The sequence below is a fragment of the Zingiber officinale genome, chromosome 2A (assembly GCF_018446385.1).
Source record: "Zingiber officinale cultivar Zhangliang chromosome 2A, Zo_v1.1, whole genome shotgun sequence".
NCBI classification, from domain to species: domain Eukaryota; kingdom Viridiplantae; phylum Streptophyta; class Magnoliopsida; order Zingiberales; family Zingiberaceae; genus Zingiber; species Zingiber officinale.
In genome coordinates, this window is record NC_055988.1 from 165380282 (window position 1) to 165396719 (window position 16438).

The following is a 16438-nucleotide window of genomic DNA, read 5'->3' on the forward strand; positions in this document are numbered from 1 at the left end:
CTTAGACTTGTCACTTGCTAGACATTCGATCATCCATGAAGTGCCTGGACTTTCTCTTGCTTAACATCTTATTCTCTCTTAGCCTCCTAGGATTTTCCTTTACTAGTCATTCGGTTAACCTTTGACTCGATTAGACTTTACCTTTGCTAGTCATCTGGTTAACCTTAACCTGACTAGACTTGGCTAACTTTCAAATATCAAATTATATTTGGATTAATTCTTGGTCAAACTTGATCAACATAGGTAAATTACCAAATATCAAAATTTTAGAGACTAATTATATCAACAAGTATTACTTAGGAGATATGCTAATTTAACTTCAAAAAATGAGCAAAAAATAGACAACCCTATTCCTAGGGGTGTCAATTCGGGTGGGTTGAGTTGGATTCAGGTCGGGTTGGGAATCCGAACCTGACCAGAATCCGAATTTAACACGAAACCCTTAAATCCAAATCCAACTTGAATAACCTGAAAATCTGATTCAAAATTAATTTTTTTGGCCATTTTCCTATAATTCTTTACTTTTATCTCAATACTTTATCATTATCATATTGACATTGATATTACTATATATAAAATTATTTTAATTTTAAAAATAAAATTTAATTTAACCTAAAACAAATACTACTAAGTGACTAAACCCTAAATTCAAGTCAAATCGGGTCAACCCGAATCCAAGCCGAACTGATTTGGAAATTTTCAATCCAAAATCCCTCCAACTCAAACCCGACCCGAATCTAAAAATTTTCAACCTGAACCTAATTTTTTTATAGATCAACTCGAGTCAAATTATTAAGTTAGATTCATTTTTAACACCCTTATCTGTTCTCAATATTTTTTGAAATCCTACTCAACTCCTTTGTATAAAAATTATTTATCATCTTAAATTAAATGTAAGACTAAAGTGCTTTAGTTTTTTTTAAGACCTAACTTTTGATTTTAACTTCATTTCCTAAGCTCATTTACTATTAGCCCTTTCAACTTTTCACTTAGAGCATCTCCAATGCAAGATTTGTCAAAGGTTTATAAAATTGAAAAATCTTTACAAAAAAGCTTTTATGATTGTATAGGAGAGGTTTGAGATTTTTAATTTAAGAGCATGTTTGAGTTTTCAAACTTGTTTTTTTTCTTGAAGATGAAGCCAATAATTAATGTGCATGATCGACTTTTTCCAAACAATTAAAAAATAAATCATTTGATAAAACATTTAATTATAATGTTTTATTTCATAAATAATTAGTAATAATTAAAATGGTTTTTTTAAATAAATATATTTGAGATAAGTTAAAAAATATACAAATGACTATAATTAAATTAAATTTATATGTAAATTAAATATTAAATAAAAATTATAATTTTAATTAAATTTAAAATAATAAATTAATTAATTTATTAATTATAAATTATAAATAAATTAAATTAAATATTATAATTAATTAAAATATCAAATGACAATTATATAGAGATATTAAATGAAAAAATAATAAATAAAGATATGTGATTTATAATGTAGGACACAAAAAAAATTATATGGAGGTTTTTAATTGTGGAGAGAATAGTAGATTTTTATACTTATGATGTGACATTAATGTAGTATATTGGAAATTACAAAAAAACTTATTGAAAAATTTAACCATCGGAGCTGTCCTAAGAAGCTTTTATACTTATGATGTGGTATTGATGTGACATATTATGAACTACAAAAAAAATTTATTGAGAGATTTAATCATTGTATAATAGCATCTCCAAATGGAAGCTTTTTAAAATGTTTGTAAAGTTAAAAAAGCTCAACAAAAAAGCTCCAATGAGTATGGAGATAAGAGCATCTCCAATGCAAGGTTTGTGAGAAGTTTTCAAAATAAAAAAGCTTAATAAAAAAACTTGAATCATTGTAGATATGAGGTTTGAGGTTTATAGTTCAAGAGCAATAGTAAAAACTCAAACATACTCTTTTGTATTGAAATTGATGTATTTGCATGAAGCCGTGTAACTATATACTATGAATTATATGATAAAAAAACTCACTTAGAGCTTTAACCATTGGAATGTTTCAATGAGGTTTTATAATATTGACATGACATATTAAAATCATAAAAAAAGACCATTTAGAGTTTTAATGATTGAAGATGCCCTAAGCTTTGAGGTTTTTAGTTTAAGAGTAGGTTTGATTTTCTAAACTTACTTTTTTCTCTTGAAGATGGAGTCATTAATCATTGGAAAAAAATAATATTGTATGTTTGACTTTTTAAAACCATTAACTATTTTATTTAATAGTTAAATTATACATCTTTCTTTTAAAAATTAATATATTTGATAAGTTAAAAAAATACAAATGACTATAATTAAATTAAAATTCATAAGTTAATTAAATATTAAATAAAAATTATAAATTAAATTAAATTAAAAATCATAAGTTCATTAATTAAAAATTACAAGTAAATTAAACTAAAGATGAGAATTAATTAAAATATTATGTAAAAATTATATAGAAATATTAAATGAAAAAAATAAATAAAGGTATGTGATTTGTAATGTAGGATTCACAACAAAAATTGTAGGGAGGTTTTTTAATTATGGTGAGAATAGTAAATTTTTCTATTTTTTGGTATTGATGTGACATATTAAAAACAAAAAAAAATTATGAAGAGATTTAATTATTGAAGATGTCTTAAAGATTATTTATCATCTTAAATTAAATGTAAGAATAAAGTCTTTAGTCTTTGTTTTTTAAGACCTAACTTTTGGTTTTAACTTCATTTCCTAAGCTCATTTACTAGTAGCCCTTTCAACTTCCCACTTAAGTTGAATAGAAGAGTTTTATTAAGAATATTTTCTTATACTGCGCGTGATACAAACGCCAATGAGAATAAGAACATTCTAGTGGCGGACGCCAAAGCAAATATAAATTGCGGTTTTCGAATCCGCCCTCGGTTGCAGCGATAAAAGGCTAAGGAACGGCTTCGCCCGCCCCGCATCGGTCTCTTCTTCGTCCGATTCAAGAACGGTGCCGTTGCTGACCGAAACCCTAGAGTTTCTGCTGTGTTCGGATCGATTGCCGTAGAGGATGTCGGGAGCTGGAAACGAGGAAGACAAGAAGCCGGCGGATCAAGCGGCGCACATCAATCTCAAGGTCAAGGGGCAGGTTTGCTACCACTTCTCTACCTGCTCTCTGCGTGTGTGTTTTTCTTTGGTTATCTATGTGTTGAGAATCCACTGCGGTTTCTAGTCCCTCGATCGGAGGTGGAGTATAAAGCGCCTTGATGTGAAAGTTACTTTCTGATGATTCAAATCGCTCATAATAGCGAATGAAGATTGTCATTTTGCCTCTGTATAGTAATCCTGTTCTCTCTCTTTTTTGGTCTGCCTCTTGCGAATTGTAATAGCAGTTTTACATATGATGCATGATTATTGTAGATCTATTATAATTTTGGATGATAGTGATTTTCTTGGAAAGGGTTATCATGATCCTCAAATCTCATTCTTAGCTATCTTTTGATATAGGGTTCTATATCATAAGCCTATATAGGCTTTGAGTTCTAATTAACCAAGTAGGTTTGGATGACGGGTTTGCCTTTTTGAGCTTTCCCTCTCTTCTCTAATTTCGGTCCTTTCTATTGTGTCTATTTCACTTCAATCCTATTTCTCTTTGCTTTCTCATGTTCATTATTATTCCTCTATCCAGACTGTTAGTGTAATGGAGTTTAGCCTTTGTGTCAATCCATCAACGTTATTATTGTTTCTCCCTTTGCCATGATTTCTAGCTTTGTCCAACTTGATTTGATCGTACGATTTTCATTGTTACTTTGCTTGTCAGTTGTTGGTATTCTAAAACCTTTGTTTTTGTGCTCATTATTTGAAACATGCTGAGTATCTCCATGATTCAAAGCACTGTTCGTTAACATTTGGATTAGCTGGTGATTTTAGAAAAAAAAATAATAAAATTCACAATAAATTTATTTAAATTTCATACTTAATCAACTAGTAACTTCATATAAATAATTGTAGCCTCGCGCATTAAACAAATCTAAGTATATCTAGAGCAGCTTGTATTAGCGCCTAGTGCCCTAGGCATTATGTACCTTGGACCCTAGAGCGTCTTGCACTTTCTACAATAATAGTTTAAGCGTGATTTTCTTGTAGCCTGAAAACAATTTGTCCCACTGCAAAGTTGGTATTTCTTACATTGGTGCATTCCTCTCCAAAGTCTATATAAAAAAATTTATATTGAAAAAAAATTATTAACATATATAACTAAGTAGTATATTAGTTGCCCTATCCAATAAAACACTCCACATGAAAAATATATGTCAACCATACAAGGTAACACAATGTGTAACCATATATTCTAGTCATCAGTTTAACAGATCATCTGAACATGCATCACCTAAATGTTTTAGGTTAACATTTAGAATTGATCATGTTATATATTAGTTTATAAAATTGTTATACACTTAGAAAAGTAGTACTTTTTAGTTAGGAATAGCTGCGTTAGATCCCTTATTTGATCACAGATAATGCTAGTTTTTGGGTCTTTGCAAACAACTATGGAAGTAAACCATGAAGAAGGAACCACATATGTATATGTGCTGTGGTTCTCTGCATAGCACTGATCATATTTATCAATTAATCCAATTTCTTTAATCACTACAAATGGCACTAGAAAACAAGTTACTACTGTTGACACTCAGTGTCAGGTTTTAGATTTGGCTGCTTTTAGTTTAAAAGGGCCACAGCTTTTAAATGCCCATGCTACTACGACAAGGAGAAACAAAATTGAAGGTTGACAGAAGTCATTAGATGAGCTGTTTAAGTAAGATTATGGTAAAGACGTTTCACAATTGCAAAATCATGAGCTTTAACGTTGCGAGCTGTATTCTGTCTGCACCCTTTCTACTATCTTCAAGATTTTTTTTTAAAATCAATTTCAAACAATAATTCTGATGGTGCTCTATTCTTCCCGACAAAGTAGCTTGGGTAAGTCAAAATCTTCTGCTTTTTACTGATCTACTGAGGGACTATAAAGATATGCTGTCATATTTTTCAGCACATATAAATCTTCATTCAATCCTATGCCTGTGTCAACTATAGCTTCTGCTTGATTTAACCTATGCCAAAGCGAGCATGATAGGCAATTATTCCTCTTAATCTTTGTTTGAGAAAGAAATAAACATTTCATGATTCAGGTGGGTAGTTTAAGAGGTGGGTTATTTTTTACATTTTGATCCCAAGCTTAGAATAGGTTTATGGGACCATCATATTATGCTATTGAAATGCTGGGCGACAAATTTTTATTCTTGTGTAATCGAATAGTTGAAATAATTGAAAGAATAACCGGATGTATTAGTTTTTATTAGATATTATGATCTGAATAAATATGAATAATTGTGTGATTCCCTTAAGCCTGAATTTTTAATATCAATGATGCCAAAATGAGAGTTGATTGATCTTATTTTCATCTGCTAAAGTTGCGCCTCTTTTTCGTTCTCTAGGATGGAAATGAAGTGTTCTTCCGGATCAAGCGCAGCACTCAGCTGAAGAAACTCATGAACGCTTATTGTGATCGCCAATCTGTGGATTTCAATTCCATTGCTTTCCTGTTCGATGGCCGTCGGCTCCATGGCGAACAGACTCCAGAAGGGGTGAGTAAATAATCATTTCGATCAATTTTTTCTTCTCATGGTCGTGGTGTCTATCTTCCTCACTTGTCTTGCCTTCCCCAGCTTGAGATGGAAGATGGCGATGAGATTGATGCCATGCTGCATCAAACTGGAGGTAGCCTTCAAATCTAGAGAAACATTTCGGTTCTTGATTTTGCTAAAAATTATGACTGTAATGCATATATTTGCTAGCTACATGTTTTAGTTGCTCAAGAGTGATCAGTGAAGCTTATATAACTGGTACATGTATCGCGATGCTCCAAATCTTCTCTATTTTCAGTGGTTGTGATTTGTTGAAAACTATGTTTGCCTTTCTACATGTTCTTGTGTAAGTTCAAACCTTGTTACAAATCTGAAAAGCACAAACAGTAAAGGGGGCTAGTTTTGAGTTGGGCTCATGTACAAATTTTTTTTTTATTGTTGAAAAATATTTGAATAAGAGCTTTGTTTTTTAAAATTTATCATCTTAGTTTGTTCGAAATATTGTTGTGGAATAATGCATTGCCCATGTATTCTCCATCTTAGATTGACTTGGGTCATGTGACTAGTTCTGTTTTCGTTTGACTGTTCACCTAGTTTGAGTTGCTTTGGTTATTCAATACAATTGCTTAGTTCGATCGTCTTAGGTGGTTGTGCTAAGCCAAGCATGACGAGATTTCTTCAGGAATGGATCGCGCCAAACATAACCCATTGGACACTGGTCAGCAATTGTCTTGGTCATCTTGTTCGCCTGTAACGGGAGAACTTGCTCGCTTCATTTGGTTAAGTAGATTTAGTTGGTTATTGGGCTCCTAATTCTCACATATCTAAACGCCCCTCTGTTGGACTACCGTAAAACTAGGTCGAATAAAATAGCTATCTAATGTTTAAATAGTCCATTTTCCTTTTTTTTTAAAAAAAAAAGTCATAAAATTGACAGAACAAAAAGAAGTTGATCAAATATGCACCTTGATTTGCAAACTCACAGAGAAATATTGATATTATTGATGTTATACCATCTCTTGCTATGCAAGGGAAAATTATATAATTTATTTATAGAGAGAAATTTCCTGGGAAATAAGAGAAACTGAAACGCTGCAGCATACAAAGTTGAGATCATGTATTAATCAAATAATTAATTACATAAGATTAGAAAAGCATTTAAATAAGATCAAGTCGGTATTTGTTTTGTTGTTTTCTCACAAGAAAATAAAACTGTTATAATTCATTAGAAAATGAAAATGAAAGTTATAATATACAATGCAATTTTAGAAAGGAATATAAACAGAGCATTCACATAAGTTATCCACCACGAACACACGTTTAGATCGATACAAGTTCTATTCATTGGGATATAAGCGATTGATCAATGGAAACAACTCTCAATGAAACATCTCCAGCAAGTTTTGTAGACTATACCCATGAATCGACTGTTTAGAGCAAATTTTGTATTCAAAATGTGCAATCCAATTTTCATGATGGAAAATCACCTGTATGAAGATGGATACTACCCCTGAGATTTAACAGCGTTCTCAAAAATGTGGGCGCAGAGTCTTCGGAGCCTCTCAAACAAGTTCGAATCATTCATGTGATATGTCCGGAAATCTTGCGGCACCAAGAAGCCGATCCACCACATTTTCATCTTGACTTGAGTTTCAAATGTGGTTGGTGGCAGACCAGCAGTACTTGAGAATTCCTGTCTATCTCCATGGATTGGACTCTCTCGGTGGCAAGCACGTGTAGAGGTTCCCAGTTCTTCACATGTTTAGAGGGATTTTCATGAGTGTATTGAATAGATGATTATATCTTCTCGTAGAACAGAATGTAGGCTTCACACTGAAGGACTTCAGAAAAAGAAGCCTCCCTGATATGAGCATCGCTGGCGTAAAACCAGGAGGATGAATTTACGTCCTTCCTCGCTTTCTCACTGTTCCTTTGACCTCGCACGTAGGCAATATAGTGACCACCAGCCATGCCACCAGAGTGTACGACCACCCCAAAAAGGGAGTAAATGCAGTTTTCATTTTCCTCGCACCTGGAAGAAGAAACAGGCAACCATTATAAGAAGAAAACAACCTTGTTATTATTTCATTCACGCAAGTAAAACAATCTCATGCACAAATAACCTTCATCAATCAGGATAATATATGAACAAAATATGCACTTGTCCCCTTAGTAGAGGAAAAAACAAATTGATAGATCTGTTGGATGAACAGGTTACATGAGAAGCATAACATGAAATTCTAAGCATTGAACCAAACAAACTCTGCAGTGCTCCAAGTGACAGCCATAATGTTATGTAATTTCACTACTCACTAATCCAAGTTTTGCAGAACATCTCTGTTATGGGAAGTCAGGAATTGCTTTTCATCTCAACCATTGAGACCATGTTTTCTTATGCACTTTAACTTTGATGGAAGCACCAGGCAAGGGGTGGACAACAGAGGGATGAAAATCCATTGTTTATTTGGAGAATAGGATGACAGGCGATGGAAAGATAAAGTGGAGGTACTCGCAACCATTCCTGTCTGCCAAAGTTATCGAAAACTACAGGGATAAGAGAGAAGCAGAGATCAACCAAATTTGCTGACCAGAGACCTAGATATATACAAAACATTTAATGTTTACATCCTTAGCCTCCTACTGCTGAAAGTAAACATGTCCATGGATCCCTTGGTTTCTCAGCTTATCTCCTGGCCTTCCTTTCCCACTATATCAGGAGTAAACAAAATGGTAATGAAACATACTGACAAATCGAAGATAAAATAATAAAACAGCTGAACTAATGACAAGATAATAAATTATGAAAAGGGCGGTTGACAGTTGTATTTCAAGATAAGCTTTTAAGCAATTTCAGTAGATCATTGCAGATTTTTTTTACCAATGATTCTTAGGAATTGCTAGGACAAGCATGTTAACAATTGGTGAGGAAAGCAAATTCCACTCTACTGAGCCAAGCATTGACAAAATGCACGGGGAACAACAAATATTAGAGCTTTGGCCTGGATATTGGACTTTGGATGTTGTAAGTGGTTGAGACTGCTCAAGCGGTGCAGTATGAGACTGGCAAAGAGAGAATCTGGCATTCCCATATGCTGGTAAGCTTCATGGTTTCTCTTGCATCTGATAGTTGATGAGCTTCCACTTCGACCTTTAAAGGAGAGTATAATCCTGCTAATAAAGATCTTTCTCTCCTGAGCAGAAGAAAAGGGACTACCTCAATCTAAAAACTCAAATTTTCATTAGTGACTATTCGCTAATGCAGCATATAGTAGCTTTGATATTTAGCTAATTCTACTGCCACACAGGACATGAGGCCCATAGTTGGGCATCACCTCAAGAGCGGAAAAGGCCATCTTTTCTGACTCTAGTGCATGGTGATGGCAGATGTGTTCACAAAGGTTCAACCGACAAAAAGAAGGCCCTCTATGAAGCCGTAATGAGGAAAGAATAATGAAGAATTTCCCTTCACTTGATGGTTGCTAGTGAGCTCACCCCTCACGGTAATTGCTCATTTTGACATCAGATCAAGTTTGGATCCTTGAAACTTCAAGCTCTTCGGTCAAACAAGTCCAGGGTTCCAATCGTGTTTGAGAAAAACATATCCATTCCATTTTCACTTGGACGACAAGTGAAAGAAAGGCACAACTTGAAAGAAGTCACCAGCAAAGTACCTTCTGATGTTACGTAGGTGCAAGCTTGAGTCCTTGGCCACAAGCAATAGTCATCTTCTTAATCTTCTTCATCCTTGTCAATTTCTTAATATGACTTCTCATCCATCTTCTACCTATGGTTTTCACAGGGTGTCCTTTGATATGAAAAATAGAAGTAAGAAAAACAGGAAATGATCTGCTGGATAGCTCCAATATGGTGTAAAGTGAAGAAAATTATGACTCTATGCTCCTGCACTCAATTTCCCATGTTGTTGTTCCATGTCTAGTGCCCCCCACTTCTAAAATTCCTCCTCAAATTCCCATGAGAATAGCCATGGTAGATGTTTTCTGCCTGCTTGCTCCCTCACTGATGATTGATGAGTTGTCAGTTGAATGGCAAGCACCTGAGTTGGCACAGCTGAGCTTCGTAACAATTAAGAAGCAATGTCTAGCAGCATGCAACATTTGTGAAGGGGAGCCTTGGCGCAATGATAAAGTTGTTGCTTTGTGACCAAGGACACGGGTTTGAATCCTAGAAACAACCTCTTGCAAAAAAACAAGATAAAGTTACGTACAATGGATCTTTCCCCGGACCCTGCATGACAGGAGCTTCGTGCATTGGACTGTCCTCTTTTTTTTTTTTTCTTGTCTAGCAGCATTTGTAGTTTGCCATATCACTGCTCTAGTCAGATAATAAACTTGTTTGATTGTCTTCAGTAAAGGTTGGCTTTAATATAGGATGCTATGTGTTGCTATGTGTGCATAGGCCAGCAGATGATAAGTAAATGTCACTATTCTACAAGACACACCTTGCCCTTAAATTTATCAATAATTGGGATGATCAAATATTCTCTATGATAATAAATGTGCAAAATTTAAATACAATTTGAACCACCAATCGAGCAATGAGATAAAAGAAGAGGTGTTCTGAGATTCAAAATTTTGACCTATACTTTTTTTATTTTCATTCTAACTTTTTTAGAAATCTTAAGAGTATCAATTAGTGACTGGAGTTTGAAAATATATGGGATCCAATAACATAGCCCATTAACTCATAACTTATGCCAATCGAAGAGGATGGTTATTGCTCAAACTCTTAGGGAATGGATTAGTGACAAGGTTTGAAAGATCGTTCCATGCTTGAGTATTAGTCCTCGGCCAGAATGGTTCAGATACCATGCCATGCACGATACTCTATGCACTTTAAGTCATGCATAGATGAATTCAAATGGGTTTTACACCTTTAATCTCTCTCCACTTATTTACTTTCAGAAACAACAATATAACATTGTGATGACCAATTTACAAAGTCGTGTCAAACAAAGGTAATTAATTTGATAGTTGAATTTCACTATCAAATATAATTAACGTGTAAGTTGTGAATTAACTATTAGGTGTAACTATAAAGTTTACTAGTTAACTAAGAAATAAACAACATTATAAATTGAATCATATAATTTATTCTGAGTTATTTAATAATTATTGACTAAATATGAAGTATATAATCCCTAACTAAGTAAATTTAACTATAAATTATGCAAAATTAATTACCTTTCTGAAAACATATAAAGATATAAAAACTACTCGAAAATTTAAAATTACAACTTAATTAAATACAGTAATTTAATAATTATTTATCAACCTTATAAATCCTAATTAATCATAGTACCACAATATTTAATATCATAGTTAATTAAAATAAAATTATAAATTGATTATGAATTATTACATATTAATACAATTTTATGTTGTAATTTACACTTCATTTATTACTTTTAACACATCCCCAACACCCATCTCATGTTGCATGCAATCCAAGATCCCCATGACTCGCGGACCTATTCTAAATCCAACGCATGCCAATTTGGGACTAGGACAAACAACTACCTTGCAACTTAGTCTTGCTAATTCTCTTTTTCCTATTGGATATGAGTCTAGCTCATTGCAATTAGCCGACAATGTTTCTCCCATGCTGGCCAAAATAGCATGGTATTGTTAGAAAGAACAAAAGGCCAAGCAATGCCTATTGGGCATATTTGTTGATTAAGGACATCCTTCCAATTTATATAAAATAAAAAACTATAAAAGATATCAATGAATCATCATATAGCACATCCAAAGTATAAGTATTCAGCACATTCAAAATAAAATCATTATTTGTCAAGGTTCGACTTTCTAGCTAATGAGATCTAGCAAAATCACCTCCAAGACTGAGGCAAAATAAAATGAGGTACAAGATCAGTACTCAAGTATCAGATATGGATTTCTACTCCAAGATTCCAAATGGCAAACAAAGGCAGCATCGGCAATATAGAAAAATAAATATTTCTTCCCTTTTAAAAAAAATACCTTGGATCTAGATAAGGCCTCAAATCAAGTATCTCGTGGAAGAGAACATGGCCTCTCAACTTACTTAATCGACCACGAGCATCTTGACTAAATCTCTTCAAATGTACAGTCAAAATAGGTGGTGTTTTGCTGATTAAAATCCTTTTAGTTGCATCCCTCTTGAATTTCTTCTTTGCAGGTTCCTCTTTTTTGACCCTTATATATTGGGCTGGACAAGCTTGGCTTGAAAGATTTGAACACTTTTTCCGTAAGTTAATTGCAAGTTTGTTATTTCTGCAGGGATTCATCAAGTTTTCCCCAATATCATGTGGACAATTAGTCAAAGTAGCTGCTAGAGCATGCCCACTAAATTGAGCTTCTTCCTTGACACTTGCAGTTTTGTCACCCTCAATTTGCTTAGGCCTTGAATCTGTAAATTCCTGATCTTCTGCCATCACATTTAATTTGTCTGTTTGACCAATTGATATATAGTCTGGAAAAACTTTGTTATTACCATCAGTGATCGCTTCATTTTTAAATTTTGCTTCATCCAAATCACAACCCACATATGATTTCTGCTCTGAATCGGGCTTTTCTGAGAGTAACTCGGTCTCTGCACTGACTGATGCTGTCCGTCTATTTCCTAAATTGCTAAGACCAGTTGAATGGAGGTAGCTCACCTGGAAGTCAAGAGAAGTTTTTTCAGTTGTGCATTCATCCCCTTCATCCTGAAGCTTCATCATGCTTGTGTTGCCTAGTGTTGGTAAAGGATCACTCTTGCATGTCTCATCAGTAATCATATCACTTGACAAGGCTCCCGAACAGTGCTCACAGTACCATGCATGTTCATTGGACAAAAGCTCCATGTTGGTAAATAATGTTAGACAACTTTCAATTGAAACAATATTTTCACTATTATCCACTTCCTGATTAATCTCACAACTGTTATTGGTCCAAAGAGTCGCAGGCGTCTCTTCAACCATGCCAGTTTCAGCCTTCAGCTCTGAAGTAACCTCTGGTTCATTAAATAGATCACCAAATCCATCAAACTCGACATCTACTTGTTCAGAGTCAGCAATGGCAGCTGCCTCGACACTTGGTTCCTCCGCCAAATTTCCAGAGGAAGACTCGTTATCAGGACTCTGAGAAGAATTGAAACCAAACATGACACCAGTGATGTGATCTAGTGCTTTATAAGGAAGCAAAATAACTCCAGGATCATGTACGCATGAAGAAGAAGTATCATTTCTGCTAACATTATCAATGTTCGAATCCAAAGAAACTTTTGGTTGTGTAGGAGAATTGTCCACTTCTGATCCAACAGAAATTTTGTTTTCATTCTGAAATAATTGAGAGGTATTAGGAGGGTGAGAAGATTGAATAGCAAAATCTAAAGCATCTGCTGTCATCGTCGGTTCTGCAAGATAATCCATCCATGATGAACCCTCAGCTTCTGGAGCAATATCTAGTTCTGTTTTTGGTGCAGCAGTGCCCCAGTTATTGTTTTCTTCTGTTTTGGGTGGATCAGATGACTCGCAATAGTCCACTGAGGAAGTAACTCTTTCTTCAGGTCCACATTGAGGCAAGACAACAGATCCTCTGGCATTTGCTTTTTCTTGAAACTTCCTACTTTTATTTCTTTCTTTTGGAGGTGGCTTCCTTTTAGGTGGAGAAGGTGGAGCTTTCTTGGAAGTTGACTTCTTTGAAGGCACTGGCAGTGATAAATCTAGAAACAGCTCATGAACTGTAGAAGAATGGCCACATTCAACACAACGGACTGTACTAGATAGCTGGCCACCAAATACGTTATCAACCAAGGTGCTCTCTAAATTTGGAGAGCCTTGATCATCGGTATCCTGCTCTTTTCCAGCATTGCTCTCTTCAGCATGCAACCCATCAAGCAAGCAACGTAGCAATTCATGGCTGTCCTGCTGCTGGTAACCTCTGAACTGAGGTGCTTTGGAACATATACATCCAAAAAGATTCTTTGGGTTCAATACACCTTTAGTAGTTGGCCCAGTACTTGTTTCACTGAATAACTTCTTCAACGCCATAGTAAGCGGTCCAATAGGCCTGTTCAAGTTCAACATGTACTGCCTGAGCAAATCTATTGCCAGAAGATTCTGCATCACTGAATTAAAGAAACAAGTGTTTCCCAGGTTTGACAACCCTCTTATCACATATCCCTTCTCTTCATTCATGGTAAAAGGCTCAGCCTCTAAAACTTTAACCCTCTTATCATCTCCAACTGATTTAGCCTCCTCCTCCTCTGCATCAGCGTTTGGCAACTCAATATGGATCGATGAGTTGCACGAGAAGCACCAGCCAATTTCAGGCTTGTCACATCTCACCATGAGATCATGGTGCACCTGCTTCCAATGCCTGCGAGCATGGCCGTAAGGCACCGAGTCATTCACTGCTCCCCTGCAGAAGCAGCGATTGCAACCCAAACATACCCAAACAGGATGCCCGCCGGGGCTCTTTGCTCCTCCTTCCCTCTTTTTCTCTTGCTTACCCTTCTTATCCCCGACTCTTTTAGCAGGAGGATAGTCCCTGCATCCCTCGCAAGTGGGGGCAACATCGGATGACAAGATTCCAAGAAGAACCTGATTCAATTGGGCATTGTCTTTACTGTAATGGCTACAAAATCCTCCGGCCACGGCATCCTCACCATCCACATCCTCCCCCGAACCTCTTGCCCCTGGGTTGGGAGCCCGAGGATGCAATCCGCGAGCGTTCAACCTTTTACTTTTCACCTTCTTCCCCATTGAAACCGATCAAGACTATCCAAACCAAATCCAAATCCAAATCCAATTTTTTTTTTTTAAGAAGAAGATATTGATCCAGGCACAAAGAATCAAACAGCAAAACCTGCTTCCCTATCCAAGTGGACTTGATTTAAACAACAAAAAAATCACAGAATTACCGAGACGGAGAGAAAAGGATCCGATCACTGTGTGAGACGAGAAGAGCTTGATAACAATACAAACGGAATCGGATGATCCAAGCAGGCGAGACGGAGAGAGAGAGAGACCTCGCGACTGCCCTAAAAAACTGCAAAAGGGAATTTGAAGGTTTTGTTGGGGAGAGAGAGAGAGCGAGCGAGCGAGCGAGAGAGAGAGTGTGGAACCGACTTGACCGGAGATTGACCCGGCCCGTTTACAAATGGAGGAGGCCCATGATCTGCGATATATAGAATATTTTAAATTTATATTTACACCCTCTGTTTTAAGAAAATCATAATTGTTAGGTTCAAATATATATTATACCACAACTTACGTTGCGGCAAAGAGGTTAAATTGATTATTGAGATATTTTTTAGATCAAAATTAGAAGTTGTTGTGATGCAAAATGATTATATTGGAGACCCGTATAATAAAATTTTCCAATAGAATGTGCCTATTTGTAAAATAGATAGTAAATGGTGGATAAGGGAAAGTGAAAACGATGTCCGTTGTTATTGATACTCCTTTTTTTAATTTATCATCAAGTTTCTCATCTCACCTCAATATATTTTCATTTTTTGAAAATATCTTTATTTCCATATCTATTATAATTGTATAAGTTATGATTCATAACTGCTATCATATAAGGTGACGTTTGATTCTCTTCTAGGAATCAGAATAGGAATGGATATCATAGTATTATGGAATGAGAATGTGTATGAGCTTGTGTATCATTCCTAAAAATAATGTTGGTTAGTTGAATATTTTCAATCGGAATGAACTTAAATTTCCTTTTTTACCCTTAGAGAAAATATGTTGAGAGAAAAAGTATGTTGAGAGAGAAAATGTGATGATAAAATGAGAAGAGGGAAAGTATGATGAGAGAGAATAAGGAGAGAGAGTGAAATGAAAGAAAAATTGAACAAATATACTAATGATATTTTCGTTCAAAATTTAATTCTTATTCTCATTCCATCAAATCCAAGGGAGAGGGTGAGTTTCATCCATACCAAAATTTTTGGATTTCATTCCAAAATCTTGATTCCATTCCCATCAACCAAATACAAGGTTTGGAAATGAATCAATTCCCTCATTCCCAAACCTCTAAACCAAACGCCACCTAAAATTAATAAAAAATATATTATATTAGTTATGATTAATAACTATTATAACATATAAATCATAGTATAATATTAATTAATATTGATTAGAAATGAAGTATTCATATTATAACAACTATATATTTACAGTTATAATATAATATTATTAATAATTATTGATTATAATAACTTTAAAAATAAAAATATTTTTAAAACTAAAATATTTTAAAACGGGATGAAATTTTGATAATAAATGAAAAATGACTTAAGGCAGCTAATAGTTGTTTAACCACCTCTACAAATTCCTTTTCGAAAATTATAACATATTAAAAATTTAAATAACTAAGACAAGTTTAGAATTTTAAATAATCTCTAATAAAAAAAAAAAAAAAAAAAAAAAAAACCCAACTGCCTTCATTAGCCATCTTCAATGCAAAGCAAAACTTGTCCAAAAAGTTTTATCACAAATAGACAGGAAAGTGACTAAAGAAACATAAATCTCTTGCAACAACATCAACAAAATCCTATAAAATACATGTAAAACAAGATGAATTAGTTTGTTTCAAAAAAAAAAAAAAAACAGTTTGATGCTGCTACTGCAACATGATTCTTATACAAGTTGAACTTCAAAGAGAGGATGTTCCTTCTTAGTTCTTCCTTTCAATCCAAACAGCCATCTCCTAAAAAGGCCAGAAGTCATCGCCACCGGGCTTCTTTACAAAGATCTGATTGTACTCGGGCCGTGAAGTCTGAAAAGGAATTAGAAAAATTGTCAT

At 34.6% G+C, this 16438-nt stretch overlaps 2 protein-coding genes across 4 annotated transcripts; one reads left to right on the top strand and one right to left on the bottom strand.

Moving 5' to 3' along the window:
* The first annotated feature begins 2921 nt into the window (after positions 1 to 2921).
* LOC122043034 (small ubiquitin-related modifier 1-like) lies at positions 2922 to 5989 on the top strand. Its single transcript, XM_042603476.1, has 3 exons — positions 2922 to 3142; positions 5490 to 5639; positions 5721 to 5989. Exons 1-3 carry the CDS (start codon positions 3065 to 3067, stop codon positions 5787 to 5789), a joined length of 297 nt encoding a protein of 98 aa, XP_042459410.1. The 5' UTR covers positions 2922 to 3064; the 3' UTR covers positions 5790 to 5989.
* An 841-nt stretch (positions 5990 to 6830) lies between these two features.
* LOC122043035 (ubiquitin carboxyl-terminal hydrolase 2-like) lies at positions 6831 to 14760 on the bottom strand. 3 transcript variants are annotated; one of them, XM_042603479.1, is made up of 3 exons: positions 11639 to 14760; positions 8265 to 8346; positions 7691 to 8183 (listed from the first exon to the last, which is right to left on the bottom strand). In XM_042603479.1, the coding sequence occupies exons 1-2, from the start codon at positions 14383 to 14385 to the stop codon at positions 8277 to 8279; spliced, it is 2817 nt and encodes a 938-aa protein (XP_042459413.1). In that variant the 5' UTR covers positions 14386 to 14760; the 3' UTR covers positions 7691 to 8183; positions 8265 to 8276. The 3 variants fall into 3 exon arrangements, with proteins under 3 accessions (XP_042459411.1, XP_042459413.1, XP_042459412.1); XM_042603477.1 differs by lacking the exons at positions 7691 to 8183; positions 8265 to 8346 and adding an exon at positions 6831 to 7671 and having other exon boundaries at positions 11639 to 14758; XM_042603478.1 differs by having other exon boundaries at positions 7691 to 8346.
* Between the last annotated feature and the right edge of the window lie 1678 nt (positions 14761 to 16438).

Coding starts and splice junctions, on each gene's coding strand:
- LOC122043034 (XM_042603476.1), top strand. CDS start 3,065: ATGTCGGGAGCTGGAAACGAGGAAGACAAGAAGCCGGCGGATCAAGCG. Junction 3,143..5,489: donor ATCTCAAGGTCAAGGGGCAG/GTTTGCTACCAC, acceptor TTCGTTCTCTAG/GATGGAAATGAAGTGTTCTT. Junction 5,640..5,720: donor GCGAACAGACTCCAGAAGGG/GTGAGTAAATAA, acceptor TGCCTTCCCCAG/CTTGAGATGGAAGATGGCGA.
- LOC122043035 (XM_042603477.1), bottom strand. CDS start 14,385: ATGGGGAAGAAGGTGAAAAGTAAAAGGTTGAACGCTCGCGGATTGCAT. Junction 7,672..11,638: donor AGGCCTTATCTAGATCCAAG/GTATTTTTTTTA, acceptor TTCTTCTTCCAG/GTGCGAGGAAAATGAAAACT.